The sequence below is a fragment of the Schistocerca americana genome, chromosome 2 (genome assembly GCF_021461395.2).
Source record: "Schistocerca americana isolate TAMUIC-IGC-003095 chromosome 2, iqSchAmer2.1, whole genome shotgun sequence".
NCBI lineage: Eukaryota > Metazoa > Arthropoda > Insecta > Orthoptera > Acrididae > Schistocerca > Schistocerca americana.
Window position 1 is genome coordinate 212027950 of NC_060120.1, and position 21222 is coordinate 212049171.

A 21222-nucleotide genomic window follows, 5' to 3' on the forward strand; every position below is an offset into this window, starting at 1 on the left:
TTACATTTATTGATAACTTATTAAACAGCTTGTGCTATCGGGCACAGGGTGTCTTTTTGAGTCTTTATAATAACTTTTATAGTTATTTTGTACTGCAGTTCTGGATTTTGCCACTAATTTGACTCAGACATTGCGGAAACACATTTTTCAAGTTTCACTTTTAATAGGGCAGCGACAGTGTTTGGTATATTTTTGAAGCCACTTTCATTTAACAGGGTAAAGATCTCAAATACAGATTAAGTCCCAATACACACCTTACGTTATACACTGATAACATTACAGATATCATTAACTGGAAAGTATTAGATAGTTACTTATCTATATCTGTGACACAGTTACGTAGATTTCTGCAAGTTGTTGCTGCAGTTGTAGGTTTTCGGCGCTCAACATGTTTATTATCAATGTTCTTGCTGTAACTATCAGAGACGAATGTTATGAAAATATTTTGAAATTATGATGAGCAAAATACACAATTACACTTAAAATTCTCTCTTGCTCTCTATTATTCACAATCGAATCTGTCACTGACATCACTCATAATGTAATGGAACCATTGGATTTTCTCAAACTTTGATAATTAAAAAGTGATAGATTAACAAAGACAAGGCTAAAATAGTAACAAAGGAAACGGTGATTGCCAGATCACTTTCAAAAATTGGGTGAATCACATGTGAAAAACTCCTCCTAATTTAGGAATTTGGCCAGAGCTTTTACACAGCCCTTAAAAATGGTAGCATATATTTCTCCTCGTTGGTTAGAATAGATTGCAGATTAGAAGGTAAGCCGTTTGCTGCCCTCTTGGCATCACGTATAATAGTCTGTGAAAATATGAGTTACAGGTGCCAGTTATCGATAGCCACAGTAATAATTAGGCTGACATGCAGGGGCTGGACAAAAATATGTAAAAACAGCGAGAAATGCGTGCTTGAACATAAATGCAGATTCTAGCCACGCCTGCAGGGGCGATGTTGTATTTGACCATGAGTGGGACTTGTGCAGTGCCTTCAGTACGTTGCATCAGTCTTAGTCACAACAGTGTTCCGTGTAGTTGTGAGTGCATTGTGTCAAATTGTTGGTGCTCGTATAGTGCTTCGGTAGCTACGGTAGCTGAAATGTATAGTGTTTGAAGAGCCATCATATCGAAGATGTATAGGGCGAGCCATGAACGACGTAACACTCATTTTACTTCGTGAATGGTTCCAGATATCAGTACTATAAGGGTCACGTACTTTGTTGTGTGATAAGTGGTCCAACTCTTGTATCGATCGAGATATTGAAGCAAGTATGGTTTTTTTAAATACTTTTTAACGGACTGTGAAAGTGCTTGAGAAGACGAGTAAAACGATGTAATGCTTGTTAATTTCCAGGTTAAAACCCCTTGCAAAAGAATCCGAGAAATGTGCTAAACTTGGAGATCAATGCGGCCATAGTCAGCTATTGCGCTGCAAAAACCACCAAGGAGAAACCTCGTGCCAGGCTCCATCGTTAAATGCAGCAAGACAATCCTACGCTACTAAGAAGAACCTCATTTCCTATACGACATAGATAAAAGATCAGCAGCGGTTTTTGTATATGGATCTATGGCATACACTAGCTTCTGATGCATCAGATGGTGCTTAGGAAAACTATTTCAAATGTGTTTCCATTTCCAGGTTTTTGTGGCAATAACTACAGTTTCAGCAGACAGTTTTCCATTTTAACCCTCCCTCTCGACGCGTACTTGTCAGAGCCAAAGCAGAGATGTTGGCCATTCGTATTTCATACTGATAAAGAGCCTTATTCAAGGAAAAAAATTAACTGCTTTTGTTGTGTCACATATCGATACCACGCCACGAGCGTCGCCAAGTTGGTAACGGAATTGCAGGTTTCCATCTGACACCGATAACCACCATGCAGGATCCGGTGGACCCAGTGATGTGTGCCCACTGAGCCATGCCTCCAGTGGCTCTGTACCATGAACGCCGCCTGCCTCAACAATATAGGATGGCCGGCGGCAGCCGCTTACCCCACTTGCACTTGGAGCCTCTTCAACTAGTATATCATCGTTCGTGCTTAGTACAGCTAGTCTCATCCCACTTTATATTGTGATAGCTGTAATATGTTTCTTGCAGCATTAATTGTAATGAGTCTTCGTTCACTTGGAGAAATACAATTTGAGTAGCCCACCTCTCCTTACTATTGTATACAAAGTCATACACAACAAGTTCATTAACTTTATTAGGTTTAAAACTGATAATAATAATAATAATACCTGATGTCTCATTGCCTGGAGACGCCTGAATGATTCTTAAAAGTGAAACACCAGCTGTAGGACAAATGTGTTTATACACTCCTGGAAATTGAAATAAGAACACCGTGAATTCATTGTCCCAGGAAGGGGAAACTTTATTGACACATTCCTGGGGTCAGATACATCACATGATCACACTGACAGAACCACAGGCACATAGACACAGGCAACAGAGCATGCACAATGTCGGCACTAGTACAGTGTATATCCACCTTTCGCAGCAATGCAGGCTGCTATTCTCCCATGGAGACAATCGTAGAGATGCTGGATGTAGTCCTGTGGAACGGCTTGCCATGCCATTTCCACCTGGCGCCTCAGTTGGACCAGCGTTCGTGCTGGACGTGCAGACCGCGTGAGACGACGCTTCATCCAGTCCCAAACATGCTCAATGGGGGACAGATCCGGAGATCTTGCTGGCCAGGGTAGTTGACTTACACCTTCTAGAGCAAGTTGGGTGGCACGGGATACATGCGGACGTGCATTGTCCTGTTGGAACAGCAAGTTCCCTTGCCGGTCTAGGAATGGTAGAACGATGGGTTCGATGACGGTTTGGATGTACCGTGCACTATTCAGTGTCCCCTCGACGATCACCAGTGGTGTACGGCCAGTGTAGGAGATCGCTCCCCACACCATGATGCCGGGTGTTGGCCCTGTGTGCCTCGGTCGTATGCAGTCCTGATTGTGGCGCTCACCTGCACGGCGCCAAACACGCATACGACCATCATTGGCACCAAGGCAGAAGCGACTCTCATCGCTGAAGACGACACGTCTCCATTCGTCCCTCCATTCACGCCTGTCGCGACACCACATGAGGCGGGCTGCACGATGTTGGGGCGTGAGCGGAAGACGGCCTAACGGTGTGCGGGACCGTAGCCCAGCTTCATGGAGACGGTTGCGAATGGTCCTCGCCGATACCCCAGGAGCAACAGTGTCCCTAATTTGCTGGGAAGTGGCGGTGCGGTCCCCTACGGCGCTGCGTAGGATCCTACGGTCTTGGCGTGCATCCGTGCGTCGCTGCGGTCCGGTCCCAGGTCGACGGGCACGTGCACCTTCCGCCGACCACTGGCGACAACATCGATGTACTGTGGAGACCTCACGCCCCACGTGTTGAGCAATTCGGCGGTACGTCCACCCGGCCTCCCGCATGCCCACTATACGCCCTCGCTCAAAGTCCGTCAACTGCACATACGGTTCACGTCCACGCTGTCGCGGCATGCTACCAGTGTTAAAGACTGCGATGGAGCTCCATATGCCACGGCAAACTGGCTGACACTGACGGCGGCGGTGCACAAATGCTGCGCAGCTAGCGCCATTCGACGGCCAACACCGCGGTTCCTGGTGTGTCCGCTGTGCCGTGCGTGTGATCATTGCTTGTACAGCCCTCTCGCAGTGTCCGGAGCAAGTATGGTGGGTCTGACACACCGGTGTCAATGTGTTCTTTTTTCCATTTCCAGGAGTATAGATACTACTCTGAATTGTAATTATATGAAATACACGTTAAATAAACCAAACTATTTTATTCAGAATAGCTGAAGTCATGTTACCCATAAAACAAATACTTTTCTTAACGAAACGTACTTTTACACTTTAGTTAAACATGTACTCATATTGTTTACCATCAAGTGTAAGACATCTATGAAATCGCCGTTCGAAAGTGAACTGGGCAACCGTCTTGTTCGGCTCACATTCATTGTCGCTTATTCAATAGCACGTCATGTAGAAGAACAGGGAGAACGTTCGCAAGAAACTGCATAATTATTTCTATTTAATAATAATGCGGCCAATTGCCTGCCGCGACGGAAAACTAAGGGCAGGATAGACACCCCTATATCGCCGAACCGTTTCGACAGCATTTCTCGAAATTCGCCTGATTGAAGTAGCACGTCTAACTTCTCATCGGTGCACATGTGAGCATTCCAACAATGTTGAAGCAGAAATGACCTGAAGATAGACGACACTGTCGAACCCTCCTAGTTCTGCAGTACAGACAAGTAAACACTTGAAAGGCTATATACAACGACGTAGCCCGGCATGAGACAGTTTACAAGGCAATAGTTGATTCTGTCCGACTTGCCTTCCATTTCAGAATATTTCTCGGAATATTTTGAGAAGAGCTTCAGCTTCAAAATTAACATGCATTATATCAGTTTACTCGTCTTTTCAAGCGTTTTCGGATTCCGTTTAAAAGTATACAATTATACCTAAAAAAATTATAGTTCCTAGATTAACTCGATCTTTACAAGAATTAAAGCTCTTTATCATACACCAAAGTACGTACCCCTTGACGTAATATCATTTGTAGATCACCTGGTTTCTACGTCTGGAACCTTGCGAAATAAAAGGGGTGTTACGTCTTAAGTGACTCGCCCTGGATACTGTATACAGGAGAAGCGCTAAAACATCATTCTCTAAATCCCAACGCCGACGAGTGTGTGTTGAGAGATAGTGACAGACGGTCGCTGAAGAGGATTGTGCGGTGAAATAAGAGGATGACAGTTGCAGAAGTCACTGCAGAATTGAATTCCACACGATCCCGAAACCTGCACCATTCAAACGACACCAAGGAAGTTCTATAAGTTGAATTTCAGGACTAGCTGGAATTCCAAAACCACACAAGAGTGATGCAAATGACCCGTAGCAGGAAACCGTGGTGTCGAATCCATAAAACCTACATTATGGAGCATTGGAGGAAAGTCATTTCATCGGATAAGTCTTGTTTCACACTGTTTCCAATTTCTGGTCGAGTTTACATCTGGTGAACGCCGTCAAAAGCCTATGATGCATACTGCTTGCTGCCGAGAGCGAAACGTGGCGGGAGTTCAGCGTTAATTGGGCAGCCATATCATGGTGTTCCATGGGCCCCATGGTTACTGTGCAAAGTCGCTTTATTGCCAAGTATTATGTGACCATCTTGGCTGATAAGGTCCATCCCATGCCACATTAGATTTTGCTCCTCAATGGTGATGGTGTGATCCAATACGACACCTCTCGACGCCCACGATAGGTTTTGTCAGGACGAGGATGAATTGTCGCATCTTCCCTGTCCACCACAGTCATCGGATCTCAATACTGCATTATTGGGTTCAAAATGGTTCAAATGGCTCTGAGCACTATGGGACTTAACATCTGAGGTCATCAGTCCCCTAGAACTTAGAACTACTTAAACCTAACTAACCTAAGGACATCACACACATCCATGCACGAGGCAGGATTCGAACCTGCGATCGTAGCGGTCGCTCGTTTCCAGACTGAAGCGCCTAGAACCGCTCGACCACTGCGGCCGGCCATTATTTGGCCTTTGTGGTCTAGTTTGGTGGGTAGTTGTGTGACTGCTATGCACCTACATCGTCTTTACCTCAACTTGCCAGTACTTATCCATTCCGATTTGACAGGAAGCTGTTTTGAATGGTAACAGTTTTCCTACACCGTATTAGGCATGATAATGTGATGTGCTTTTGTTGTTTCCATATTTTTCTCCGTCCCTGTACTACATTTAAATGCATGGGTGACAAATTCGGGGCTCGCGACGAATATTTTTGCTATGGTAAGTCGGACCCTTACCCTGGCGGGTGTTGTGTGATATTACACGATGCCTCTGTAATTAGGACAGAATGCTGACTTCGCTCGACAGGAAGTTTTCATTCCAGTGGCACACAAATTGCAACACGAAAAAGTTATGCACCCATTAGATATGGTCAGACGTCAAAAAAAATTTGTACACTTCGGAGCGTATGTAAAAGAAAGCGATTCTCAGTGACAGGTAGAACGACGACCAGAGTTCGTAAGTACTTACATGTATATGGTGTCTGTGTCCGAAAGAACAGACACCATATCCATGTAAGTATATAGTTCTGGCAATTCCGGCCATGACCTTCTTCTTCTGTGCGGATGCACACGTATTACCTGAACTCTTACGGGACTTGGTAAAAATGTCTTCCACGAGTAATGAGTGTTATGGGTAGGGACACTACGAATGTAGTTTCTGGACGTATAAGGTGAGAATGTGGATCTCGCGGGAGGCGTGCGCTTGATAGTCCCTGCAGTCGCATTATCCTCTGTGCCCTCTGTGGCTCAGGTGTATAGAGCGTCTGCCGTGTAAGCAGGAGAACACTGTTCGAGTCCCAGTCGGGGCACACATTTTCACCTGTCCCCGTTGATATATATCAACGCCCGTCAGCAGCTGAAGGTATTAATATATAATTCTAATTTCGTTAGAGTTCGTAAGTGTTGTCTGTGTTTAGCGTTGTTACCAGGCCTGTTGGAAGATATGTGGGGCATGAATAGTGTCAGATCTTGAATGATTACTGTAAAGGATACGGAGATGCCCCGCACTCGTGTCAGACAGCGAAATCAGCACCTGAGGCTTGAAAAGGGCAACATTGCGAGTCTTTATAAGACCAGCTGGTCGAATCGTGCGATATCCAGATCTGTGAGGCATTCTGATGTGACAGTGTCCCGATCTTCGAATGGATTGAAACGTGAGGTAGGCACACTCTTCATCAAGATTCTTACAGAACACGCCTAACCATCACGGGAAAACATCATCATCCGCTAAGTCACAATGAGAACGAAAGTGTCTGTTGACAGACGGTCATTGAACATGACTGTGACGAAAAGTAAGAGGTCATCTGCTCAAAAGTCACTGCAAAGCTGAATGTCTCACTCGTGAACACTGTCAGTACCAAAACAACAGGTGCTCCATACGCAGGGAATTACAGAGCGAGCTGGGATTCCGAAACCACTCATCATTGAGGCAAACGCTCGTAACAGGAAAACGTACACTACTGGCCATTAAAATTGCTACACCACGAAGATGACGTGCTACAGACGCGAAATTTAACCGACAGGAAGAAGATGCTGTGATATGCAAATGATTAGCTTTTCAGAGTATTCACAGAAGGTTGGCGCCGGTGGCGACACCTACAACGTGCTGACGTGAGGAAAGTTTCCAACCGGTTTCTCATACACAAACAGCAGTTGACCGGCGTTGCCTCTTGAAACGTTGTTGTGATGCCTCGTGTAAGGAGGAGAAATGCGTACCATCACGTTTCCGTGTTTGCTAAAGGTCGGATTGTAGCCTATTGCGATTGCGGTTTATCGTATCGCGACATTGTTGGTCGCGTTGGTCGAGATCAAATGACTGTTAGCAGAATACGGAATAGGTGGGTTCAGGAGGATAATACGGAACGCCGTGCTGGATCCCAACTGCCTCGTATCACTAGCAGTCGAGATGACAGGAATCTTATCCGCATAGCTGTAATGGATCGTGCAGCCACGTCTCGATCCCTGAGTCAACATATGGGGACGTTTGCATGACCACAACCATCTGCACGAACAGTTCGACGACTTTTGCAGCAGCATGGACTATCAGATGCGAGACCATGGCTGCGGCTACCCTTGACGCTGCATTAGAAACAGGAGCGCCTGCGATGATGTACTCAACGACGAACCTGGGTGCACGAATGGCAAAACGTCATTTTTTTCGGATAAATCCAGGTTCTGTTTACAACATCATGATGGTAGCATCCGTGTTTGGCGACAACGCGCTAAACGCACATTGGAAGCGCGTATTCGTCATCGCCATACTGGCGTATCACCCGGCGTGATATATGGGGTGCCATTGGTTACACGTCTCGGTCACCTCTTGTTCGCATTGACGGCACTTTGAACAGTGGACGTTACATTTCAGATGTGGTACAACCCGTGGCTCTACCCTTCATTCGATCCCTGCGAAACCTACATTTCAGCAGGATAATGCACGGCCGAGTGTTGCTGGTCCTGTACGGGCCTTTCTGGATGTAGATAATGTTCGATTGCTGCCCTGACCAGCACATTCCCCAGATCTCTCACCAATTGAAAACGTCTGGTCAATGGTGGCCGAGCAACTGGCTCGTCACAATACGCCAGTAACTACTCTTGATGAACGGTGGTATCCTGTTGAAGCTGCATGGGTAACTGTACGTGTACACGCCATCGAAGCTCTGTTTGACTCAATTTCCAGGCGTATCAAGGCCGTTATTACGGCCAGAGGCGGTTGTTCTGGGTGCTAATTTCTCAGGATCTATGCACCCAAACTGCGTGAAAATGTAATCACATGTCAGTTCTAGTAAAATATATTTGTCCAATGAATACCCGTTTATCATCTGCATTTCTTCTTGGTGTAGGAATTTTTAATGGCCAGTAGTGTAGCTATAAAACCTGCACTACTGCGCAGTGAAAGAATGTCAGTTGGTGGGATGAGCCTTGTTTCACACTGTCTCCAACTTCTGGCAGAGTTCACCTCGCAAGAGGGAAACATGCCGGTGGTTCGGCGATGGTTTGAGCAGCAATATTATGGTATTCCGTGGGACCCATAGCTACTCCGCAAGGTCTCATTGCTGCCAAGGATAATGTAACCATTACAGCTCATCAGGACCATCACATGGTACAATGTTTGCTCAGCAGACGTGATGCTGTGTTCCAAGACGACAGGGCCCCTGTTCACACAGCACTCATCGTCCAGGACTGGTTTTATGAGCACGAGATGAACTGTCGCATCTCACCTGGCTACCAAAATCACCAGCTCTCAATATTATTGAGTCTTCGTGGTCTACTTTGGAAAGAAGGGTGCGTTAACGTTATCCTCTTCCGTCATATTCAACTCAACTTGCCACTATTTGCAGGAAGGAGTACAAGAGTTCCTTGAAAACCATACAGGACCTGTTTTTGTCAACGCCGGGACGACTGGAAGATATTTTGAATGCTAACGGTTTTGCCTCAACGTATTCAGCATGGCAGTGTGCTTTGTTTGTGGTGTTTCCGTATTTTTGCTTCTCCCTCACCCCCACCCCTGCACGTGGCAGGCCGTCTGCCGTAAGGCGGAACTAGAGTGCCTGCCTGCAGTGACCTGCGGGAAACAGCGTGGTGGCGATTGAATCTGGAATCATTAGAGGACAACGAGTTCGACCCTTATAACTTCGCCGAGCGGTTCTAGGCGCTTCAGTCCGGAACCGCGCGACTGCTACGGTCGCAGGCTCGAATCCTGCCTCGGGCATGGATGTGTGTGATGTCCTTAGATTTAAGTAGTTCTAAGTTCTATGGGACTGATGACTTCAGATGTTAAGTCCCATAGTGCTCAGAGCCATTTGAACCATTTTGAACCTTGTAACTTCAACTGTTCGTCAGTATCTAGAAGAGAGAAACCTATGTATGGAAGAGAACCCATCCAATTGGCACATTCACATTCAAGAGCTCCGTTACATTTACAACTTCTTAGGTTACCAAAAAGTATTCACGTGTAATGTCTACGCCAGTAACGACTTTTAGTAACTGAAATAAAGAGTAACGGATACTCTGTAACGGGTATGTGTCTCGACAGTACCGAATGCATGATTTACAAAATTTAGTCGTTACATTTGTAGCGCTAGTGGGAACATACTCAGCTAAGTGGAATGTCATGGCAAACAACGAGCAATACTTTCTATCGTTATGATGGGCTGGTGTGTGTTGTTGCAGCGGGCCGCGGAGGCTGCGTGGTGGACAAGGCACGTCGCAACTGGTGCCCACACTGCCGCCTGCAGAAGTGCTTCGCCGTCCGCATGAACACCTCAGGTCAGTATCTGCATCTCGTCTCTGAAACCAACGAGCCAGATGGGTAGCCAGCGAGAAGTACGCCACGACAGCAGCCAGTCGCCACCACCCACCCTTACAAAAAACATTACGCTCTTCGCAACTTCGACTGAAAGGTGCGCTGGCCTTTGGCGCTGTGGCAGAGCTTTGCATGGTCTTATGGACCTCGATATCTTCTTCATCATATCGTTGGGAGGGCGGGAATCTGTCGCCTTCCAGGGGAACAGCTCCTTGACACCTGTATGCGGGACGGAGACAATCTGGCGACCACCATTATACTCTGGTGAACATTCACGTGGCATCCATGGGTCCAGTTGAGTTCGTACAAGGCACCATGACGGCTAGAGTATCGTACACTGGTTGCAGACCAAGTGCACCCCTTCATGACGATCATGTTTTCCGACGGCGGTGGTATTTTTCAACAAGATAATGTGCCATGTCAAAACTCCAGGAGTGTGATAGATCGGTTCGAGGAACACAATGGCGAGTTCCAATTGATGTACAGAACCCCCCCCCCTCCCAATTCGCCAGATCTGAACCCGATCGAACATATATGGGATGCGACTGAACGTGGCGTCAGAGCTCATTGCCCCCCTCCCCGGAATTTACGAGAATTAGGTGACTCGTGTGTGCAGATGTGGTCCCAGCTCCCTCCAACGACCTACCAAGGCCTCATGATTCCATGCCCCGACGCGTTGCCGCTGTCATCCGTGGTACAGGTGGGCATACCTGCTATTAGGTGATGATGATGAAGTCCCATACTCCTTAACATAGCGTAGGCGAACGATGCGGGAGACCTGCACCGCCGTACTAGGCAAGGTCCTAGTGGAGGTGGTTTGCCATTGCCCTCCTCCGACCGTAATGGGGATGAATGATGATGATGAAGACGACACAACAACACCCAGTCATCTCGAGGCAGGTGAAAATCCCTGACCCCGCCGGGAATCGGACCCGGGACTCCGTGCTCGAGAAGCGAGAACGCTACCGCGAGACCACGAGCTGCGGACTGCTATTAGGTAGGTGGTCATAATGTTCTGTCTGATCAGTGTACATACACGAACATTCATCGTGAACCATTCTATCTTCTACGGAAAACCGTATCAGAATCAGTACAGTATCGTTGTTCCTGAAATTAGCCATCACATACAGACAGAAAAACTCGGCGGGGAACTTCATTTCATATTATGTGAGGGAAGTATGTATACATGTATAGATTCGCGTCAATCTTAGCTGTTCTCTGGAGTTGGGGTAGCTGTCTACTTTACCGCTTTTGCCGCCAGACAGCGATTCCTCCTTGGCAGACCAGCTTGTACCTGCCATCATTGCCACAAGATGTCACTCCAAATGCAAATTAAATATGGAACAAGTAACAGTGCATACTCGTATATTAATTTTCCCGAGGTCTAGGGGGGTCAGACGGCTGGTTGCCCTCTGTAATAAAAAAACTGAGTGAATGTATCAACGATAAACTTGAACGGTAGTCATGGGACGTCCGCCCCAAACAAGTACAACGAACACGAACAAAATGGGATTAAAAAGAAAAGGGGTTAGCTTCTTTGATTAGTAAACAAAACGTACTCGGTTCCGGGTTCGAAACCCGCCACTGCTTAAATTTTGATTAATAAGACGTCCGGCATGAGAAGTCACCCTCATTCTGCCAACGGCAGGGAGAGACAGAGGTTCAGGGCACTCTCTTGTCCTAGGGGTGGAAAACTACCCCTAAAGGCGGAAGAAACAGCTATGATCAAAGGAATGAGGATGCAGAAGGCAATGGAAACCACTGCATTAAAAACACGTAACGCGCATCCACAGGACATGTGGCCTGTAATTGAAAAACCCCATTCGGATCTCTGGGAGGAGACTGCCAAGGAGGAGATGACCATGAGAAAAAGATTGAATAATCAATGAAAAGATAATGTTCAACGAGTCGGGGCGTGGAATGTCAAAAGCTTGAACGTGGTATGGGAAACTAGAAAATCTGATAAGGAAATGCAGAGGCTCAATCTAGCTATAGTAGGGTGAGTGAAGTGAAATGGAAAGAAGACAAGGATTTCTGGTCACACGAGTATAGGGTAATACGAACAGCAACAGAAAATGGTATAACAGGGATAGGATTCTTTATGAATAGGAAGGTAGGACAGACAGTGTGTTACTGTGAACAGTTCAGTGATAGGGTTGTTCTAATTAGAATCGACAGCAAACCAACACCGACAGCGATAGTTCAGGTATACATGCCGACGTCGCAAGCTGAAGATGAAGAGATAGAGAAGTATATGAGAATATTCAAAGAGTAATACAGTATGTAAAGGGAGATGAAAAACTAATAGTCATGGGAGACTGGTATCCAGTTTTAGGGGAAGGAGTAGATGAAAAGGTTACAGGAGAATATCGGCTTGGGACAAGGAATGAGAGAGGAGAAAGACTAAATGAGTTCTGTAATAAATTTCAGCTAGTGATAGCGAATATTCTTTTAAACAATCACAAGAGGAGAAGGTATACTTGGAAAAGGCCGGGTGATACTGGAAGGTTTCAGTTAGATTACATCATCATGGTCAGACAGAGATTCCGAAAACAGATACTGGATTGTAAGGCGTACCCAGGAGCAGATATACTCAGATCACAATATAGTAGTGATGAAGAGTAGGCTGAAGTTCAAGACATTAGTCACGAAGAATCAATACGCAAAGAAGTGGGATACGGAAGTACTAAGGAATGACGAGATACGTTTGAAGTTCTCTAACGCTATAGATACAGCAATAAGGAATAGCTCAGTAGGCCGTACAGTTGAAGAGGAATGGACATCTCTAGAAAGGGCCATCACAGAAGTTGGAAAGAAAAACATAGGTACAAAGAAGGTAACCGCGAAGAAACCATGGCTAACAGATGAAATATTTAAGCTGATCGATGAAAGGAAGAAGTACAAAAATATTCAGGGAAATTCAGGAATACAGAAATACAAGTCGCAGAGGAATGAAATAAACAGGAAGCGCAGGAAAGCTAAGACAAAGTGGCTATATGAAAAATGTGAAGAAATCGAAAAAGAATGACAGGCTCAGCATACAGGAAAGCCAAAACAACCTTCGGTGACGTCAAAAGCAAGGTTGATAACATTAAGAGTTCAACGGGAATTCCACTGTTAAATGCAGAGGAGAAAGAGAGAGAGGGAGAGAGAGAGTGGGTAGGTGGAAAGAATACACTGAGAGTCCCTATGAGGAGGAAGATTTGTCTGATGTGATAGAGAAGTCGATCAGGAGTTGATTTAGAAAAGATAGGGGATCCAGTATTACAATCAGAATTTAATAGAGCTTTGGAGGACTTTAGATCCAATAAGGCAGAAGGGGTAGATAACATTCCATCATAATTTCTAAAATCATTGGGAGAAGTGGCAACAAAACGACTATTCACATTGGTGTGTAGAATGCATACCATCTGCCTTTCGGAAAAATATCATCCACACAATTCAGAAGACTGCAAGAGCTGACAAGTTCGAGAATTTTCGCACAATCAGCTTAACAGCTCTTGCACCCAAGTTGCTGACAAGAATAATATACATAAGAGTGGAAAGGAAAATTGAGTATGTGCTAGACGACGATCAGTTTGACTTTAGAAAGGTAAAGGCACAAGAGAGGTAATTCTGACGTTTCGGTCGATGATGGAAGCAAGACTAAAGAAAAATCAAGAGACGTTCATAGCATTTGTCGACCTGGAAAAAGCATTCGATAGTATAAAATGAAGAAGATGTTCTAAGTTTTGAGAAAAATAGGAGTAAACTGTAGGGAGAGACGTGTAATATGCAACATGTACAAGAGCCAAGAGGGAATAATAAGAGTGGACGACCAAGAACGAAGTGCTCGGATTAAAAAGGGTAGAGTGGGGTGTAGCCTTTCGCCCCTACTGTTCAATCTGTACATCGAAGAAGCAATGATAGAAATAAAAGGAATATTCTGGAGTGGAATTAAAATTCAAGGTGAAAGGATACCAATGATACGATTGACTGATGAAATTGCTATCCTGAGGGAAAATGAAGAAGAATTACATGATCTGCTGAATGGAATGATGAATCCAATGAGTACAGAATACAGACTGAGAATAAATCTGAGAAAGACGAAAGTAATGAGAAGTAGCAGAAATGAGAACAACGAAAAACTTAACACCTGGATTGCTGGTCACGAACAAGATGAAGTTAAGGAATTATGCTTCCCAGGAAGTAAAATAACCAATGACGGACGGAGGAAGAAGGACATCAGAAGCAGACTAGCAATGGCAAAAAGGGCATTTATGGCCAAGAGAAGTCTACTAGTATGAAACATAGGCCTTAATTTGAGGGAGACATTTCTGAGAATGTACGTCTGGAGGACAGCATTGTATGGTAGTGAAACATGGACTGTGGGAAAACCGGAGCAGAAGAGAATGGAAGCATTTGAGATGTGTGCTACAGACGAATGATGAAAATTAGGTGGAGTGATAAGGTAAGGAATAAGGAGGTTCTGCGCAGAATCGGAGAGGAAAGGACTATGTGAAAAACACTGATAAGGAGATGGGACAGGACTATAGAACACCTGTTAAGACATCAGGGAATGACTTCCTTGGTACTAGATGGAGCTGCACAGGGCAAAAACTGTAGAGGATGACAGACACTGGAAAACAGCCAGCAAATAATTGAGGACGGAGGTTGCAAGTGCTACTCTGAGATGAAGATTTTGGCACAATAGAGAAATTTGTGGCGTGCCGCATCAAATCAGTCAGAAGACTGATGACCAAAAAGCCTCGTATATTACACTCCCATCAATTACCATAATTATAAATTACATACACAAAACTTTCTAGTCAATCAGCCTATCTATTAATGAAAACTATCAAAATCTCTACAGTAGTTCCTGAGATTGTCTTTTACGTAAAGATAGAAAAATGCTGAGGGGGACTTTAATTTACAACATGTGTAGATACAGAGCAAACTCAAAATTATCTGTATGAACGCGACCAGGAGACTTCACGGATTGCTGAAACGCACGCATGATTCAAAATACATATGTTTTTACTGGAGTATGGTGTTTAGCGTTTTTACAAAATAGGCTTATGCTACATGTAACATTTGAAAGCCCATTGAATTTCTCACGCGTCACCCGCCGAAAACTGATGTTATTATTTACTTCCAGTTTACATTCGGGAAGCGACGTCAAATTTCTATAAGTTTTATTCAGTTTTTATGGACGACGGTTTTCTTTTTCCTGTGCATCAATGCATCGATATAGTGAAACGAATTGTGTCCTGCATTCTCTAACAACAGATTAGCTCATTTAGTTCCTAAATCGCCTCGTTTCGTTCACTTCTTCTATCGAGCGCACTTTATTCACTACACCCGCTTCACACAGCTGCTCAAATCCAAATTCACAGGTATCGCCAATTAGCCACTCGCGGATGTTTTTATTTCTATTTCTGAAATGTATCGGAGGTTTTTGATGGAAACAGTCAGTTGGATCCGCCTGTTTGAAGTTCCTCTTCTCCTTCTTTCGCCGCAGCAAGTCCGAGTCAGTGACTGAAATGTCGCTAAGCCTCTGGCAACAGAAAAACTGCCGTGTGTGTTTAAAGTCTGGTTTACATCGAAGGGAACACAGGCGAACAAGCATCAACGAACGAGAATTGACACTGGTTAAGAGCTAGCCGAGAGCACAATCGATCGTATTCGTTTCCCATTCGCTGCTGTTCACTCGTGTTCCCCTGGTAATCTGTCTTTAAGTGCACCATCGACGGTAGTTCGCTTTATATTACCTTCGACGTTAACAGGACAGGAATGTTCCGCCTACTCTGGTGCCTACTTTTATTGTTGACATGGGTTGCGTGAGCGATGCGGCGGACAGAAGAGAATGTAATGTTGTTGATACAAGAATATAGATGTCATAGATTCTTCTTGGACCCAAGAGATGCACAGTACAAATGTTGAGGGAAAGAAATATGATTGATAGAACATTGCTAGAACACTCAAACGTCCCAATGGGGCGAAACTGAGCGGATAAGCACAAGTTTTGTTTTTCTTTTTACTAAAAGGGGAGATGCACAATAATTATCGTTGAAAGTAAACTTGTACGCGAATGCGAGGATATTCAATGTTTATCTTACAAACTTTCAGGGATGATGGAGAAGAGTAACTGTAGTTATTTGGAGTAAGATCCAGAAACGACGGAACCTAAAGTTAGAAGCGAAAATCGTCCCGATACTTCTGACAGTGGAACCATTCTACTGCGAGCTCTTTGCTTTTCATACGAGGGTTGTAACTTTAACTGTGGCAAATATTTATTTACAGCTCATACAAAATAGGTAGGTGTTTCAAAGTTTTACTGACCTTCAAAGCAGTCACCAGCATTGTGTATAACCTGTTGCCAGCGATGTGGAAATCGTAGGATATTCTTAGCAGTGCCAGTTGTGTTGACAGTTCGAGCGGCGCGGTCTATTGCCCGATCAATTTGTAGCAGTTCTGAAGCGAATAACGTGAAGTGTTTCCTTCAGTTTAAAAATCGATTTGAACTCACGAGGGCTTACGTCAGGGGAGTGCAGTAAGTGGTATACCGCTTAGCAGCCCCATCAGTCAAACAAATCAGTAACCGCTTGCACTGTACGTGCTTGAGCATTCTCTTGCAAAAAGATGGTCAGGTCCTGCAGAAAGTGTCACCACTTCTGTCTCTAAGCTGGTCGTAGGCTGTGTTCCAAAAATGAACAGCATCAAACCAGTGTTCACGACAATCGTTTGCTCTAGAGAAGACGGAGGAGAATAACAGCTAAAGAGCACAGTCTGTGAATGTTGCATTCTTTTTTTGCCGTAATAATCGGCTCACAGGATACAGCATTATAAACATTACACAATTAGAGCCACGATACAAAACTTTGATATACTGAGAGGATTATTTCAGGCAGGTAATTCAGCTGCCCCCACAGCTGTCGTTTTAGGCAATGTTATTTCTGTCCTTCGCGAGATTTTCATGTTCTCCCGCTTGCTACGCACAAAGAAAAAACGAACGGAAACTTTTTTGTAGGAAGTTTCGTGTAGTTACATTTTTTATTGGGTTACGTTTACGCTGGAGGCAACAGTTTTGGAGTTATTCAAGAAAAAAAACGTACAAAAGTGACCTTCAAACGCACCTAAACCCCCACACTCATCCCCCACCATCAGGATTTCTAGGATGTTATTCGTGGCAGTGTACAAATATATATGAACACTGGTTTGATGTATTTGCGATTGCTCATTTTCTAAGCAATTGTCTCTATGAAACTTCCTGGCAGATTAAAACTGTGTGCCCGACCGAGACTCGAACTCGGGACCTTTGCCTTTCGCGGGCAAGTGCTCTACCATCTGAGCTACCGAAGCACGACTCACGGCCGGTACTCACAGCTTTACTTCTGCCAGTACCTGGTCTCCTACCTTCCAAACTTTACAGAAGCTCTCCTACATGTCGAAAAAAAAGTTTAGAAACAGGTTCTTTTATCGGCAGTATTCATGAATGAAATAATGGAGCTAGGCCTTAAATTAACTACTAGTCAGGTTCAAGAATGTTCGATCGCGCTGCGTGGAACAATATCGGAGCGCAACGTTCGAAATGGAACATCAATGCTACGTGTTTCACCATTACAGAAATTCTTTCTTACGACATCTGTTACTACAATTAAATGAAATCTGAACGGTTTTATTCTGTAATTGCTAATAACTTTTAAAGCTGAAATTTCTACCAATAAACCTCAATGTGCAATTTGCTACAGCAATGACCAAAAAAAAAAAGTAATTCATAAGCTTGCGTTTTGGATCCAGCGGTGTTTGTGATTGGATTCTTTCTTATCTCCACCTGAATTTTCTCTTGTCTGCATTAGTCCGGGTTCAACAATTCCATGTAACAAAAATTTCAGAAGTATTAATACACAGAAGAACATGTGACCGCAGATATTTGAAATCGCTAAGATCAACTACTCACTAATTAAACCTAATGACAGATTGACAGGGACAGAAGATTATAATTTTTGGACAAAAACTTTATAATATCAATTGAGTAATTTTACCTACACGAAATTTTGTTTATGTAGTTACCTTTTATTGTCTGATCTCAGTGTTATAATTGCGCCAGTGATCTGGTTTTTCATCTGATAGATGCTAAAGGTGCTCAAGAAGTAAACTTTGTGTTCGTTTTCTACTTCTCCCCACAGAAGAAGACAATTGAACTGAAAATATAACAAGAGATGTTAATTTTTTTATATAATCTATGCTTCACTAAATCTTTATTCGGAAATGGTCATTTTAACATAAGTATTAAATACTACCAAAATCACTTATAACAACAATGGAGGCGGAAAAGGACATGTAGTACATACAGTAGCAGTAAATTTTAAGAGTAAATTCAAGTAATTAAAAAAAAAACGAATTGGTCAAGTGCGAGTTGGACTCGGCGCTGAATAGCTTATAAATAGTACGTCCATCCGGGGAATACAAAATTTGGATGATCTTTTTCCTGTTATCGATATCGATACTGACATAGATACCGATCCTGGGAATTCCAAGACTGTATCAAAAAATTTACTTTAGTTCCGGAGACAAGCCCAGACGTACAAAAAGAAGCAAGCAGGCGACTACAGATTATATACATAGAGAGAAAAGAGATAGTAAAATATTTTTATTTACTTACTAACTGTAAGACATGAGTACAACTTACAATTTATGTTAGCAGGCGGCAATATTTTTCTATTATGCTTTTGATGAATGATTAATGTAATGTAATTTCTAATGGCAAGAAGATATGTTTATGTGATATAATTCTAATTTAATAATTTTTAGATTATTCCTTTAATTTTACTGTGGAACCTTCGTTTCAACCAAAGTTCATGATTTTAGGTCAACGGGAAGTACCCTAAGGATTTTGATGAGTGAGTTTGCATGTATCAAAATGTGTAATATAAATGGCGGTATCTTCTAATTGCATTGACTTAGAAGCTTATATTTTTCACGCTGTCGAGGGACTGTTAACCTTAGTATGTGACATAAGTTTGAACTTGATACGTCTACCCGTTCCTGTGGAAAAAGGATCTTAACTGATGGACAGACAGACAGACGGATAAAAGGTAACAAATAATTTTTTTCGTGCGATATAATTACAAATTGACAATTTTCGGATTTTTTTTACCTTTACTTGTACACTAAAACTTTGCTTCTTGACACATTTCACGATTCTAGGTCGACGGTAAGTATCCTATAGGTTTTAATGAGTGATTTTGCAAGTATGAAAATGTACGACATAAATGGTCGCAGCTTTTAAGCATATTGTCTTAGAAGGTTATACTTTTTACACCTCCAAGGGAACGTATGTGACATAAGTTTCAACTTGTTACATCTATCCATTCCTGAGGAAAAGGATTGTTAATGGTCGGCCAGACAGAAGAAAGGACGGCCAACAAAGGGATCCTCCGAAGGTTCCATTTTTACCGATTGAGGCACGGTACAGTAAAAATGAATAAAATAAAAAAATAAAGACAATTGACATTTCGGTGCTTGTGTCGATGTCATAATTGCATAACAAATCTCACTGTCAAAAAGAACTTATTTAAGGAGACTGTATTACGAAATTTTGTTCTTCCATTGTTGTAACTAGAAGTGAGTGTACGATGTAAAAAATATGTGTACATATTTTATGCAGCTGAAGCGAAAGGGCATTCGTAGTACTGTGGTAGACGTGCCCTTTGTGCACAGCAGTAAAGACGGACGGGAACGGACTTCTTTGTGCGGTCCGAGTCGTATAAGCCCAGAAACTTGAGCGTGTCACGCCGAAGGCAATGTGGTGCGAACCGAGTCCAGATAATAAAGATTTACGGCCACGACGGAACAGAAGCCATGAATCATTGAAAAGGCGCCAACATCGAAGTGGCGGGTGGGCGTAACTCGACAACTGAGCGACCGTCGGCTCGGAGCGCCACCCATTAGCGGTGACTGGAGTGCAGCGGTGGGGGCAGCGGCGGCACGCGCGCCTGCCAATCAGAGGCCAGCGCCGCCCGCTGAATTATGCAGCGGCGCATTTGTCAATGTTTATCGGCCGGCCGTGTAGTTAAGGCGCAGGTGGCGAGAGGTCGCACGTGGCGCTGCACGCTTACCCCCTCTGACTCAGCTCGCAGCTTGTTGACCGTTTTGTTTCGCGTGTGCACGCGCCCTGCCACTGGAACAATTGCTGGCGCGGCACTGATTTGTAATTACGGCAGCCCAGTCAATAAACAGCGCCAACGACAATCACAATTCAAATGAGCACATAGACACGGATGACAGGAAGTCCTCGCTGAACATTTTAGATTGTGTGGCGACTATCGACAGCCACGACGTCGATAGCCATGCTTTCTTCGTATTAGCTTGTTTGACTCTATCTTAGACGGTGGCCACATTGGTTATTTGTAGGTACGTCCTGTTATTCTGTTCCTAGTTACGTGTAATAATAGTGTACTACAGCCTTAAGTGTTGTTTCAATCTACTCTCCACCGGGTGTAGTGCTTGAATACCCTTTGACCCTTCTTCTCTGGTGCCTATTTCATATTCTCATGATTTTTGAATGTGATTCTACGCCCTAGAATACATAGGGGTTCTTTTTATGCATTTCATTTTCTCCACACAAACACGCAACAAAAACGAAATTTAGTCTTCATTTCCCAAGAAATAAATCCGCAATTTTGCATTTCCCCCCCGTTTCTACTTTTGTATTACTTCTCCATATTTTATTCAAAAGACGTCGTAATTTATAGTTTATGCGCTAATTAATTACGATTATCAGGTCTGGAATGGTACGTCCCATACAAAATAAGTGAAAAATGTCCTGTTTTACACCTTATACTGGCATTACCAGGTTGGTGGGAAGTACAAATTGGTACCAACTGCAATCGTAAATTTTACGAGGGTTTAGTAATGTAGGGTCAACATATTACACGAAGAGCGAGGTTCCCGACACTCGGAAGTTACTTCTGCTTCTGCGATGACTCATTCAAGATATCACACTGCGTCCTCCATACCAAGAAATCCTCAATCCAGTCACAAATTTCACTTGATACCACATAAAATAGTAGTTTTGACGATTAGCTTAGATGTGGTGGTGAAAAAATGGTTCTGAGCACTATGAGACTTAACTTCTGAGGTCATCAGTCCCCTAGAACTTAGAACTACTTAAACCTAACTAACCTAAGGACATCACACACATCCATGCCCGAGGCAGGATTCGAACCTGCCACCGTAGCGGTCGCGCGGTTCCAGACTGTAGCGCCTAGAACCGCTCGGCTACTCCGGCCGGCTGTGGTGGTGAGTCAAATGCTCTTTGACA

General features: G+C 43.9%; 1 protein-coding gene across 1 annotated transcript in view; it reads left to right on the forward strand.

Moving 5' to 3' along the window:
- The window catches only part of LOC124593899 (nuclear receptor subfamily 2 group E member 1), a 90505-nt gene that overhangs the window by 15183 nt on the left and 54100 nt on the right, over positions 1 to 21222 (forward strand). Inside the window, exon 2 of the mRNA XM_047132249.1 lies at positions 9785 to 9880. Within this exon, the coding sequence (XP_046988205.1) occupies positions 9785 to 9880 (96 nt within the window). The remainder of the gene's footprint in view (positions 1 to 9784; positions 9881 to 21222) is intronic.